The 14,471-nt window shown below is 36.7% G+C and overlaps 1 protein-coding gene across 3 annotated transcripts in view; it reads left to right on the forward strand.

Moving 5' to 3' along the window:
- PEX5L (peroxisomal biogenesis factor 5 like) overlaps window positions 1-14,471 on the forward strand; it is a gene marked incomplete at its 3' end in the record, with an annotated part of 39,738 nt that overhangs the window by 13,783 nt on the left and 11,484 nt on the right. For 2 of the 3 annotated variants that reach the window (XM_082003484.1, XM_082003485.1), the window contains 5 exons: window positions 1,342-1,453; window positions 3,328-3,537; window positions 4,674-4,800; window positions 5,961-6,057; window positions 12,257-12,352. In XM_082003484.1, coding sequence (XP_081859610.1) covers window positions 1,342-1,453; window positions 3,328-3,537; window positions 4,674-4,800; window positions 5,961-6,057; window positions 12,257-12,352 — 642 coding nt within the window. The remainder of the gene's footprint in view (window positions 1-1,341; window positions 1,454-3,327; window positions 3,538-4,673; window positions 4,801-5,960; window positions 6,058-12,256; window positions 12,353-14,471) is intronic. The other variant, XM_082003486.1, reaches the window with a different exon arrangement.

Here is a 14,471-nt window from a genome sequence, read left to right on the forward strand (position 1 = left end):
TTGAAAATTCAACAATGGAAAAAGAGTGAGAACGGAACAGAGAGAAGAAGAGCAGAGACGATAAAAGTAAAGCTGAAATAGCTCCAGCTGAAAGTAACAGACAGAGGGAAAACATTTTTCACGTTAAAGTTAAAGTAAATGCAGGCCACACCATCAAACATACATCCAGCTCAGCTTAGGTCTTGATCCTCCAATCAGAGACAGATTGCAGAGAGGAGACTTTTATTTATGAGACTGTTTCACTGTTTTGTCTTTTTAATCCCTAATACATGAAATAGCCTGTAATACAGAGATTTAATTTAGGTAGCAGAAAACCAATGCATTCATGCAATTACAATAAAAAGGGGAAAACTGCTCATAGATAAAAACTGTATTATGAGTCTTTACACAGTCAAAACTCATGCAGGCAGTTCCTGCCTTCACCAGGCTCCATCCACTGTCATTCATATGTCTTTGTATCGCAGAGAAGTGTTTCCTGTCTCAGCAGGTTATTGTTTAATGGGCTAATGCATATTTGCTAGATGGAATGGTATTGTGCAAGTTCTGCGGGGAGGCATGTTACTGGTGAAAAAAATGAACACTTCCAAATATTAAAAAAGCCCTGCTTAGTCTCCTGGCAATAGAGAAGGGCAACTTCACCCACTGATTTGAAGGGAGATACATCAGGCCTTGTGTTCTTTAGCCCTATAAGCAATAGTATGCAATAACTGCTATGGAAAAATCGCCTTGCTGCTTTATTTTTGTGCAATTTGTAAAACTGGAATATAATTTTGCCCCGAAAGAGTGACTAAATTTTTTTTTTATTTTAAGCCCAGAGTTATTTGTACATGTTCTAATTGCAATATCTTATTCTCTCACAATCAAAAATAAAGCACACGATATTGTGAGAACATCATAGAATCATAGACTGGTTTGGGTTGGAAGGGACCTTAAAGGTCATCTAGTTCCAACCCCACTGCCATGGGCGCGGACACTTTCCACTAGACCAGGTTGCTCAAAACCCCATCCAGCCTGACCTTGAACGCTTCCAGGGATGGATCATCCACAAATTCCCTGGGCAACCTGTTCCGGTGCCTCACCACCCTCATAGTGAAGATTTTCTTCCTTATATCTAGTCTAAATCTACCCTCCTTCAGTTTAAAGCCATTACCTCTTGTCCTGTCACTACACGCCCTTGTAAAAAGTCCCTCTCAGGCTTTCTTGTAGGCCCCCTTCAGGTACTGGAAGGCTGCAGTAAGGTCTCCCCGGAGCCTTCTCTTCTCCAGGCTGAACAATATGTTTTATTTCTTTAACTTCCGCATCCCAACAACACTCTGTGACACTGGGTTTTTGTGTTGCTAGCTGGTGAATGAGCAACAAGAAAGCAGACCCCTTCTGAGCCCCTCCATTGATGACTTTCTTTGTGAAACTAAACCAGAAGCTGTTGCAAGGCCTGTAACATCAAATACTGCAGGTAAACAAAATTCTTTACCATCCCTCACTAAAGAGAAATAATTTTAGTTTTATCTTAATTACGGTACATTTTTTGTCAAGTTATTTTCTGATTTGTTACTATTTGCACAAAATTACAAGCTGGTATTAAATTATAATTGCCTGATTTATTACTAGAGAAAACTTTGTTCATTACATTTGAGGGCAAATCCAATGTGATCCAAATCACCTGTATTCTAGCAGCTCTCTGGGCTTGAATTAAAGGGAACTTGTTTAAGTTTAGCAGGAAGTACATATCAGTTCGACCAATTCTCAATCTTTGTTTTTGCAACGTTTTAACTATGGCTAATCCACATTTAGTCCTGTTTTAACCAGATACCTTCCTAACTCTAGAAAAATTTTCTTTAATGAAAACTTGGATGGGATATCAGAGAAAAGGGAAGAGAGATCAAAAGAGTTTATCCAGGCTGAGTTTGGACACTTTATTAGTGAAAGGATCTAACGGATTTCTCGCATTTCTTAGCTGCTTTGTGTTGCAGTGAGATAGTACAGCAAATAATACAAAGAGTGAATCCTGAAAGCCTTTTCAATTAAAAGAAGCATATTGTCCTTTGGAAGTGTTTTTAGAAAGTAGCCTCCTCCAATTCAATATTTGTGCAAAGGTAATCAAAGCAGTTGAGCAGATCAGCTGAGATACAATAGAATCAGCATAGCACTACTGTGTTCTATTGCTGTCTCATAAAATGACTTGGCTTGTTTGAAGCCATTTAATTAAAATCTATATATATGCAAATTATTAAAATGTCTAATTGACAGCTGGGGTGATTATCTTCACATTTAATTAATATGTGTCTAAAGCAATATGCAAGTTCTAATAACAAAAACTGGAACACTGAATTAAATAACAGTTGTAAATAATATTTTTTCCTTTTATATAGCCAAAGATATTACAGGGATGGATATAAATATTTCAGGTGTTTTAAGAGTAGTGCTTGTTGTAAAAAAGTAAGTATCTGTAGAGCCTATATCTGCCTTGAATATCTATGAGATTTGGGTGGTCAGTTAGATGTATTTAATAAATAAAAAAAAATTCTTATTCTGTGAAGATCAATGAAATTCAGTGATTTACCAAGAACCCAGATAAAGGACTGCAAGAGAAGATACAAACTGATCTGTCAAAAACACCTGCCCTGTGTCAAAAGTGTCAAAAACAATTTAACTGATGATAAAGAGGGAGTTTTTCTATCTTTTATGTGCGAAAGAATGTTAAATGTTACTCTTAAAGCAACTTGTAAATTAAGAACTCAGACGGAAATATGCCTTTTATACTGATATAGTCCTTAATAGAAATAGCAATAGATTTTATAATTATAGTCAATATTTATCGCCCAAAAGACAAACAGCAACAACAGTAGAAACCCTTACTAAACATAGCATTATTCTTTTACGACCTAAGAATTCCACCCAGGAAGCTGTCTACTCTTCAACTCTTTCCTAAATGGCATGTGGCACAACAGTAGTGCCCTAAGCAGCTGTTACCAGTACTTGATAAATCCTAAGATTAAACCAAGTCTTATCTAAAGCCTCAGTTGTACAGGGAACCCTCACTACACAAGAAAATCTGTGGAGTAAGACCAAAGTCTTAAGACCTAAGATATCTTTTATGATTTTCAGAGGAAAAGCCTTTTATGCAAACCAAGCTTTTTTTAAACTGCATCCAGTAAAGCAACTAAAATCACTAGTTGAATTTGCTGGTCATCATCTTTAGCCAGGAAATATACATCCACTCTAGACAAATGCAAGTACACTAATACTTTTCTGCCAATTAAAACATTTTTTTTGAAGTGAGCTATTTGAAATAAAACAACATTGAATTCTAACATTTTTGTCTCTAAGTATTATCAACAGGTCTGGATCTCTTGGATCTTAGTGAACCTGTCTTACAAACCCAAAACAAAGCAAAGAAATCAGAGAATACATCAAGAAGTGAAGGCTTAAAATCTTCAACCCACAGAAAGAAGACAGACAATTCTGACCTTATCAGTGTGGATACTGAGCAGAAAGTCCAGACTGTCAGAGTTTCAGACAAGTCTTCACTAGATTTAGGTAAGAGTGTAGCTATTATATTAGCACTACGTAGCCTTGCTTAGCACAAGTTTCTCCTTGCTACTATCACAAAATAATGAGCAACACCAGGATTTTTCTTGCACCGCATTTTAGCAGGGAGTGTAACATTTGTTCCACATTATAAACTAATTGAAACACTAAACTTGAAACACTGTAACCACATTTTGCCTTTGCCATTATACCTATTAAGTTGTCACCAAATGTACAAATAAAGTTTTGAAAGGATTCTTTCAAAAAATAATTTAGTCAGGGCGACTAAAATCATAGAAAAATCTATAGAGGTATCATGAGAAATTGGTAAAGGACACAAATCAGTGGCAGCCCATACTGGATGTCCTTTTCAGAACTGCAGATGTCAGAAATACACATTATATTTGTAAATACTGCTTTATCTATGCATACAAGAGAAAAAAAAAAATCCATTCTTGACAAAAGAGCTATATTTATACAGATTGAACAAAAATCCCAAACACAGCTTAATATCCTGCCAAGCATGATCCATAGATGATGTTTTGAAAAGGTGAATTTAATTTAGTTCCATCCAAACTAAATTACTTGCACCGCAACTGAGAAATTTGCAAGGTAAATGTAATTTATACCAAGGTAGCAAATTTTCCATTCATCAGCACAGAAATTCTTTTAGAGAACTTTATCTTCAAACAGGAGCTGAACATCTCATTTTTGCAAAGTAAGTCCAACATATGACTGAATAATATCAGTTGCCTACACAGTCATTTTTAAATGATAGTCAATAAAAAAGTTTTATTTTTACAATTTGACTACAATTAGGAAATTAAAAATATCCAAAACTATCAAGTAGTTAGCACAGTTTTATCAACGGATCTAAATTACACACAAATCACTGATTTTAAGTCAAAAGCTCCACCAACATTCTGACCATGAATGCTAACAGGTTTAGAAAAATATTGTGAATTCCTAAATATTTTCAGAGAGTATCAGCTAGAAAGGTGCACAACATTTCTTTATATAGGACTTTAACAAAAATATAGTCTTTCATGGCACCATTTTCTCAATAACTTACATTCAGGAGAGGAGATATAATTTTCTGCAGTAGTTTCTTCAAAAGAGTCATATTTTCTTTTCATATTTTCCAGTTGATATTCAGACACAGCTAGAGAAATGGGATGATGTCAATTTTCATGGGGACAGGAGTAGCAAGGTTCACCCTTCTACAGAGCGAACATCCTCATCATCTAGAGCTCCATCAAAAGAGCTTTTATGGTACAACTTCTTGCTTTCCTTACAAAAATATTTCCAGTCCAGCTTTTTAAGAAATGCTTACTAGATGACAAGTCATATTATTAAATCTGTTATGATTACATTAAATGTGTTCAAGCAGACATTTTGGACAATGTATCATAAGCAAGTACACTATAAAATGACATTTTGTCAGCAACATTTAATGTTGTGAAAAGTGGCAGGTGCAATTACTAAATAAATGGTGGTGAGAATTCCAAAGAGGGATGCAGTGATCCAAAACCAACTACAAACATGTGAGTAAAATGAGTAAAAAAGGATACTTGGCAGTGATTTGACAGTCACTGGATATCCAGTGTATTTTGGTTTTGCTACCAAGAGGGCAGAATTTCTCTGTATAACTGGAAAAGGCAAGATAAAATATCCAAGCCAAGCACTCTGTCATGCAGTTCAACTAATATTGCAGAGGATGTAAATGAAGGAAGAACTGGAATTTGCCTTTGGGAACAGTTCATGTAGATTAATTCTGCTGCCTTCTTGATAAGTAAGGAACACTCACTGACTACATCACGCATGACCGTAATTAGCATTTTCATACACTAGAAGCAGTTTTCTGACCAAATGATGCTTACTCTGGATCTTAGCCTACCCTTTTCCTGGGTTTTTCATTAACTTAGAGCTTTACACAAGTTTTGCTCAGTTAACTTGATTTTGGTCTACAGGGTTTCATTTTCTAGGAAGAGAGAATATTAGGATATTGTAGCACAAAAATGCACACATGCCAAGGTGAAGTCTTGTAATGTGGTGGTTGATTCTTAGACACTGACTGCAGGTACAGTCTTGTGTCGTTGCCTAACCTCATTTTGCCTGGCTATGAAATAGAAGCATAGTGGTAGAGGCAAAATCTTCATTCCATTGTACTTGTTTCAGGCCAATATACGCAGGGCTCTACTGGTGAATCAGGCCTGACTCTGTTTTGTTAACTATTGTCTGCACGCAACTGAAAAGTGGATGAGTGAACACTGAGAACACTGAGAAGGGCCCAGGCACTTTTGATAACTGCAAGTTAAACAATTCAGTTAGAAGAAATAACCTAATTAATCAGTATGTGCTTATAAACCTGAAAGACGTAAGGCAGCATGTCTTAGTGTGCAGTGATGAGTATGTAAATGCATTATTTCTAGGTCCACAGAAAACAGATCACAGTCTGAGCTGACTAATGTCAAGAGTGCCTTGGACTCTGATTCAACGTCAGAATTAGAACTTGCACCTGCAACACAGGTAAGAGGATGTGGTAGATTTAGTACCAATAAAAAGGGAAGTAGGAATTGTCCCATTGGCTACCGGTTCATATTCTGGAAGAACTACTTAAGGGGTATTTTCAGGATCATCAGTTAAAAGATTCATACAGCTGAATCTTCACACAGCTTCCCAATTAATATGTTATGAAAATAACTTAACTATGTCAGCATCTCAAACATTCAGAGTTTAATACTGCAGTGAACTGTGACCTTCCTGTACAGAGACTTAAAACTACAATTTACAGCATCACAATTTTTTCCATCCTCCAGTTCTGAAATTCAAACTTTTAATGGTTCCCTCTCCCTGTAATGTATCTATTCTTAAGGTCTCTTGGTCAACCAGGAATCCCCAGAGTTGGGAAATGGCTAAGGAATACAGGAAGGAATCATTAGACCAATGTTCATTAGCAGTTTATCTGCACAGGTGAGAGAGCAGTCTGGTCAAAGGACTTTTTCCTGCTGGAAAAGGAACTCTAATACAGAGGGCTCTGGGCTGAAGGTTTGTAGATTTGCCCAATTCCACTGTCATATTGTATATTGGACAGGACCTTGTGGAAATGATTACTTAGAGATGTATAGTTTTAGATATGTGTGTATGCATATATATGTACAAGCACACATTTATATATGTATTCACATAGATCAGGTTGTTTATACACCTTCTTGATCCTTATTTTTTAACCGAAAAAATTCAAGTTCAGCCAATGCCACTGGCATGGGGGAGAGAGAGTTGTTTGGTGGATTCACTTTTAGTTGAAAATAATTTTCTCCTCCTCCACAGTTATTTTTAGTCCTAGACTTGAAAGTCTTTCTGTCAGATGGAAAACCTGGAAATCAATGGAAAATAATAGCCTCATTTGAAAATGGAAAAATGAGACATCAAAATTCCAAATGTCTTTCCTGAGATTATGCACCAGTTTTTGCAGAAAATAGAAACAGAACCCAGTTATCAGGATCCATTCCAGTGTTTTGGTTAGGAAAAAAGTCTCCTTTACTTTCCTGACATCTCTACATTACACACAGGATTTTCATTTCCCTTTGGAAAGCCTAACACTAGTTGCAATCTTTCTTTTCACTATCTTTCCTTCCTGTGCGATAGATTTATACATCTTAGTAATGGAAAAGATCTATTGCATAATATCATCCACCTGAGGTGGACAGTGTGTTTTCACATGCTTTGTCCAGCTTATCTTGAAGTAACTCTAACCCCTTTTTAGGAGGCTGTTCCTCAGCCTAATAGATCTAAGTGCCAGGAAGTTTGTGCTCAACCTAGGCGTGTGTAAATCGAGTAGACAGTCACAGAATTTAAGTGCTGTGACTTTCTGTAAAAGCAGTTACAAATTTAGTATATAACATTTCTGCTTTATATGGTCTATTTACTGTTTATCTTCCACTAGAAAAACTGCAGAAGCAAAAATCCACATTTTTAATTCAGTCTAAGTTCAGTCAGTGGAGGCTCCATACTATTTTGTAAAATGACAGGTGTTTCAAAATAAAAAAAAAGCTGAATCAGCCAACTTGAAAGAGAAGCAGAGTATAAAATTCTTATCTGTTGTGCTGGTATATTTAATTTTTTGTTTTGTTTTTTTTTATCATAAGCTGCTTTTTTTCAAATTTGTGATCCATTCAAGTAATGAAATGTTGTTGAACTGGTAATTAGCAGTGCAGAGAAATGATCTGGTGAGACTGCATTCTTATTCTAGGTAGTTTACTTAGAAATGTAGTATTTTCATTCACTGCCTGCTTCATCCTGCTTATACTTGGACTGTCAAAGTTGTCTGTTCCCAACAGACAGGCTCATCTGTCTTGACTGAGTTCTTAATCTGCTTGTAAAAGAAATCACGTTAGAGCTTTTGTCAAAACATAGATTTGCCATGCTTTGTCCTCTACAGGTCTTGTCTGTCTCCTTTAAGGGTAACCTTTGCATATGCACCAGATTCTGCCATACTCTAAAGATTTCATCTTGTTAAACTAGCTGCAGTTTTCCATCAGCAATTTCTCAGACAATCACCTTCATCACTCATCTTTGGCATGTTAGATTTAGTTCCTCAAAGTGAAATACTAACTAGGTCATATTTTCAATAAATTATGCAATCTTCTTAACAAAAGCCTATGTTTACCAGCACTTATACCAATACAAAATCATGAAGGCAAGCTTTGAATTAAAAAGGAAGAAATGTGTTTGGAGGCTGGAATGGGCAATAGCATGGTGGCTGTCATTGGTTGTGGCCATCTTGCTTCTCAGCCTTGTACTCACATCATATGTTACCAGTTATTGACTCTTAAAATGCATTGGTCCAAAGTATCTTTGTTCTTTCTTTTATCTGCCATGCTGGAGAGTTCCTTGTGATGCTTTTATTAGTACTGAGATATCCTACAGTGTTTGGGGGATTTGAAGGTTTATTTGTTCTCTTATAATTACAAATTGCAGAGGGAAGTAATATGTTCAATTGTATATGCATAAAGTCTGCTCATATTTTAATTCTCTAAATGTAGTTTCAAACTTGGGCCTCCCTGGGCATTTTAGATATATTTTTTCTCACTCAGAATGCATACACAAAAACCCTGACATACTAAAAAACTGTACCTAAATTCTAATATGTCAGCACTCTTGGACAAAGATATAGCACAAAGCCTGTAAACCTTAGAAATCTGCAGTTTGAGGCAACAATATTTAGAATGCAAAATTTATTCCCCACTTCTCCCAAATAGCTACAGGAAGGATAATGGCTCTAGCTTTCCTTGGATGTGCCAGTTACTCTAATGAAATGAAGAGTTATAAAGGACAGATTTAGCTCATTATTTGAAGACCTACTCAAAAGTTAAAACTATAATTTAAGCCTCTCACCAACAGTTAAGGTCCAAGAGCACATAAGCAGACTACAAGCGCAGGGAAGTGTGTGCAAATGCATTAGAATGGAAGATTTTGTCCCTGAAGACAGCAGCCAGTGATCAGCTACAGCACCTCCAGTGTAGAGTGGTGAGCATATCAAACCACAGTGTATGCAGAGTGTCCATGCCTCAGACTACCCATTCCACCCGGACCCCACCTTGCACTCCCCTTAAGGGGAGGCAGCTGCAGAGTCCCACCCCATCACCAGCTGAAGATGAGTTCTCCAGTATTGGCACTCCATTCCCATCCCCTCTCTTCTTGCACTAGTGAAAGGCAGCATGTTTGTTACACGTGGGGTCTTTCATTTCTGGGTATCACAACTCAGAATATGACCCTGCATTGCCTATATGTAAATGCAGCTTATGTGGGTTTTGTTAATTACTTCTTTTTTTCCCTCTGGTTGAAGGCAGGTGTGCATTTAATGGAAGAAAACGTATATTTCTGTGGGGATTATGTGGGGACAATGTGTATACTCTGACATATGCAGAGGAGGGGACTTCTGTGCTTCTTGTCCTCTTCCCACTCCTCACTCTTCTGCCCCAACAAGCTCGCTCTCCCCTTCTGCAGTACTACTCAGTCTCAACATCATGATTTACAGTATTGTCCTTGACCTAAGGAAATTGCAGTCACTGGAAACAAAAGATTAAAAAGCAGAAGTAATGAAACAGTTTGCAAGAGCCAACTCGTAAATAATGAAAAGGTTAGGAACATAATTAATGTCTATCAACAGAGTTTTGTGTCAAGAAAACCAAATCTAATTCTTTGATCAGATTACAGCTCGGGCTGATAAATGGTGCTGTGTGATATTCTGCAAGATGTCTGAATTGACATACCACATTCTGATTTTAAAATTAGCACCATACAATATGAATAAAGCAGCTGTTAAACAGATTAAAACTGGCTAACTTAAGTTCTCAAGTACAGCAGTTATTTACTAGGAATTGTAATCACATGGGGATTCTTCTGTGATTCCAAAGAGAAACCATGATCTTCAATATTATTGATCTGAAAATAAATCTGCAAGCTGTCACCAATAAAATTGCATACGATGCAACAGTGAAATGAAAAAAATGTAAATAAGAGAGTTGTAAAAATGAGACGGTGATCAAGACATCTGTATAAATACATATTCCAATACAGTCGCTTGAAAAATCATACATTTCAGAACAAGAATGCAGGCTCAACTTACAACATTATGCTGGAAGGCAATTTGAAAAGACCCTATGGCTCAGAGTGTACGAGGATGTCAACATGAGTGCTCCCTGTGCAGTACTGTGGCAAGAAGAGTGTGTAGAAGTAGACATCATTAGTGGGAGATAGGAAATTACCCGATTTCTGTATAGAGAAACAGCAAGACAGGTACTGGAATATAGGGTTCACTTTGGTTGAGTCTATGGCTGTAAAAAAATAAAGCTATAAAAGAATAAAGAGGGACAGTAAAAGAGACACAAAAAAAGTTCAAAATCTGAATAAAATGCCTCATAATGAGAGAATTTAAGATCTTAATCTCTTTATGTCGTTTAAAAGACAGTTAAAACCTGATTAAAGTTGTCAGTATCTTTCCCCAGAGAAAATAAGGGGTACTAAAAAGTGCTTTAAACTGCTGGAAAAAGAATAAGAAGTGATAGTTGGAAACAGAAATTAAAATTAATAAGAGAAACAAGGAGGCCAATTAAACAAATTTGCAAACAAAGTGATAAGATTAAGGTCTCTTGATAACTTTAAATTAAATCCAAGCACTTTCATCAAAGACATATATCCCAGACCACCTCAGTTTATTCTCTATGAAACATGAGTTTCATCCTGTGGATGTTGAGTGACAAATACCATCATGTGATATACAGGCAAAGAGATGATTTGAACCAGTTTTCTCTTCTGCCCTAAATTCTATTAATCAGTCAAATGACTGTTTAGTGTATAGGATCAATTTTTGGTATATTTTCAGTGACAACCTGAAATCTCTTCCTGGCTTCACCAAAGGAAAAAAAAAAAATTTCCAAACAACATGGACCAGAGGTAGTAGATGTGAAAACAGAAACAATAGATCCTCAGTGCAGACCTTCCCTCAGGCTCTGTGCTTCCTGTCACTTGCAGCAAAGGCCAGAAGCCAACAAAGAAGAACGCACACAGTGTCGTCCCCCCCATGCTTCTCACAGGAATTGTGCTGCATCATTCTTTTCTAACCGTATGTGTATCATCAACCCAATATACAGTTCACTTGTCAATCTCTACCTGAGAGACCAAAGACTCCAGAGCAAAACAGAAACTTTAGGGTTAGTCAACAAGTGAATGTCATCTTTCTAGGTAAAAAACCATATGTGTACACCACAGATGTATGTGTTTGACCATGCATTGCATGTTACTTATATGAAAAGCCAGGAAGGTATTGGATGTTTTATCCCAGCAGTGCACATTCCAACACTTGCAGATACAGCCCAGTGAGTCCCAAGTGAGCAAAATTAGTCTTCTAGCAATGTGGCTCATTGAAATTGAATATTACAAGTACCATAATCAGAAATACAATCACGTAAATTAATGCAATTGGGACCATGGTCAGACAAATGGCTAATGAGTTTCACCTGACAAACGCGAGGGAAGGGATTAAGAGTCAGAGCTCTCTTTAGCAAGATTAGGCCACTTTGTGCTTTTCTATGCCACCATTGAATACTGTTTGGTTTTGTACTGTGCCCTTTGTGCAGAAAAAAAAAAAAGGTTTTTAATGAAAGAACAGGGAGAAACTTGTTATGTACTTCCAATGGGATTGACTGATAGTAAGGCACAGAAGAGAGAGCTGCTGATTGTAAAAAGGATTTGTCCTTCCAGTGAAATCCAGAGCAAACCTGTCTCTCCAATGTGATCCCAAAACAGAACCTGAAAGAAAACCACAAAATGTACAGGGAAAATTAGATGCTTTCTTCCTGGAGCATAGTGAGTGGAATGCGTTGCTACAGTCATAATACAGCAGCAAGAACAATTAAGGTAAAAGTCTTATACAAAATAGTCAGCACTTCCCTTTGGAACCCAACTCTTGCACTGTCTTTTCTTGGATGTCTATCTTTCATGAATCTTCAGTGAAAATGAAAGTCTAGAAAAGATAAATTACTCTGCTTCCCATGAGGAATGATCTCTGCTACACTGTAAGCAAATTCGGAGAAATTCATGCAGGGACACAACCAATTTTGCCCAAGAAAAAAGCTATTTGGGGCTCAAGGCAATTAAGGAAATAACTCAGAAATGTGGCAGGGAGTATATCATCCCTTTACTGATTTATTCTTTCATTTTATAGGTACGATCAACTAAGGAACAGCGTTGGGGAGGGCCTCTTCTCTCCAGAAATCACTCCTTGGAGGAGGAATTTGAAAGAGCAAAGGCAGCTGTTGAGGTATTACTTCATTTACTGTTTTCATTTTCAGCTAATGTTCTATGGATTTCTTATTCATCTTGCAGCACAAGCATAGCAGAAAGTTGGAACTGGATTATTTAAGGCAGAGAAAAGATAAGTTTCCTGGTGTTATTCATTTAAAATAGTTTCTCTAAAAAAAAAAAATATCCTTAGCTATAAATGAAGATTGGACAGAACCAACTTTTCAAGCTCGATTTTATTGCTATAGCAAGTGGGTCATGAAAAATTCCCCATAAATGTAAGTACTTCCAAACTTAAAGTATAAGAGTGAAACACATTTTTCCGCAGCAACTGAATGTGTGCAATTCGTTATTTAAGCTCAGACACAGACCAATTCTCTGCAGTGAAACTGGAATTCAGCATCATTGATAAACAGAATGATCACCTACTGTAGTGGATAACTGCACATACAGTAGTAACCACGCACCAATGCATTTTTATGATTAGTGGCAGAATGTTAAACACAGGAGCACTCTTGTTTCCTGATAAATTAATTTAGTTTGAAAATATGCACGTATTTGGACAGTTCCCCAATTGCACTTCTTACTTTTTCACTAACTACTACTTTTCCAACATGAAAAATGCCTCTCGAGTGTTGTCCTATACCACTAGTACCAGTTGAAGTCCTGATCCTGTCTAGAAACAAGGTGGCATACAGGTTTTTTAACAGAATCCAATAAAAAATTAGATATAAGTATCAATCTTGAGTATTATATATTCACAGTGGTTCAGTCAGTAACCCTTCAAAATCCCATCACCACAAAGACCCAAGGCAGCTTCATCCCACCAAGGACAAGAGTTCAGGCTGAATTATGCAACAGCCACTGAAATGAATTTTTAGGGTGGAAAGGATGAGGCTGTGAAACACATTCCTCAAAACTGATTATTTTTAGCATAAACTGCAGTCTCATTAGTCTCCAACTATCTAGAACACTTCAGGGATATTTGGGTTTAGATTCAAATTTTAGTGTCCGTATTTTAATACTTCTCTAACTCACATTTTTTACCATTGCAATTCCAGTGTTGGCAGTTGAACATTTAGATTAATATTCATTGATTACAAACAAAATTATGCCTAAATCATATGCTGGCTTCTAGCTAGAAGCAGAATTTCATATTTAAGAATTTAATTTGTAGGGTTTTCTCATGATACGCTAAGATAAGACTGCATGGTTTCCACCATGGCTTCTTAGCATCTTACTGCACACAAAAAAATTCTCGTCTCAGTGTACAAGGCTAAAATGGACACAGCCAGTAAGTTAGCTGTTTTGTAAACTATACACTGAATGCATTTTTCTCATATTTTCTGAGTGCATTGTTTTTTCCTGATCGAATAGTTTCTTTATAAACAAATGCCTGTGATGCACAATAGATTTTTTGATGTCACACATCATACACATTTGCTCCTGGCAGGAGAGGCATGCTTTCAAATTGCCACAGCTTAAAATGCTCTAGATGTTCCTAATTGCACTGCAGACTGATCCTTAAGGTCGGACATGTGCTGTAATCTGTGATTGCAACACAGGGAATCTGATGATTAACATCTCTGTGTTATGGTCAGCAGTTAAGCAAATGATGTTAGCACTCCTGCAATTGCCAGAAACCATGTGTGATGGGGAGCTCCCAGACATTCAGCAGAATGAAAAATGAGTTGAGGCCCACAACAGATTACAAGACATTACTGAATTACTTTACAGAGTAAAATAAGGAGGAGAATATATTGTAAAAAAAACCTCGTACATTAAAAGGTCATTCTGAGGCACCAAAGACAGGTTGTTAAAATGCTTTAATATGGTCTTTAGAACAGCTGTTAAAGAGAATCTAATTAAATGTTTCCCTAACTGTGTAGCTGGCAGACTTATTCTTTCTGCTTAAAATAGAAACTTGGACCAGGTAGTTAAAACGTAAAGGAAAGGATTCTTCAAGATCTCATTGAGCGGCTATTTCCATTTGCATATGAAAATAGTTGAATTTTCATCCTAGCTAAAATGAAGTAGTAAGAAAGCTAGAGTGATTGAAATAAATTGCAGCCCGTCTCAGAAGGATTAGTGCTTTCTTAAGTGGAGAATAGATACAGTTCAAAAATTCATTTTTTAGG

This window comes from Phaethon aethereus, assembly GCF_964289735.1.
Source record: "Phaethon aethereus genome assembly, chromosome: 9".
In the NCBI taxonomy this organism is placed as follows: domain Eukaryota; kingdom Metazoa; phylum Chordata; class Aves; order Phaethontiformes; family Phaethontidae; genus Phaethon; species Phaethon aethereus.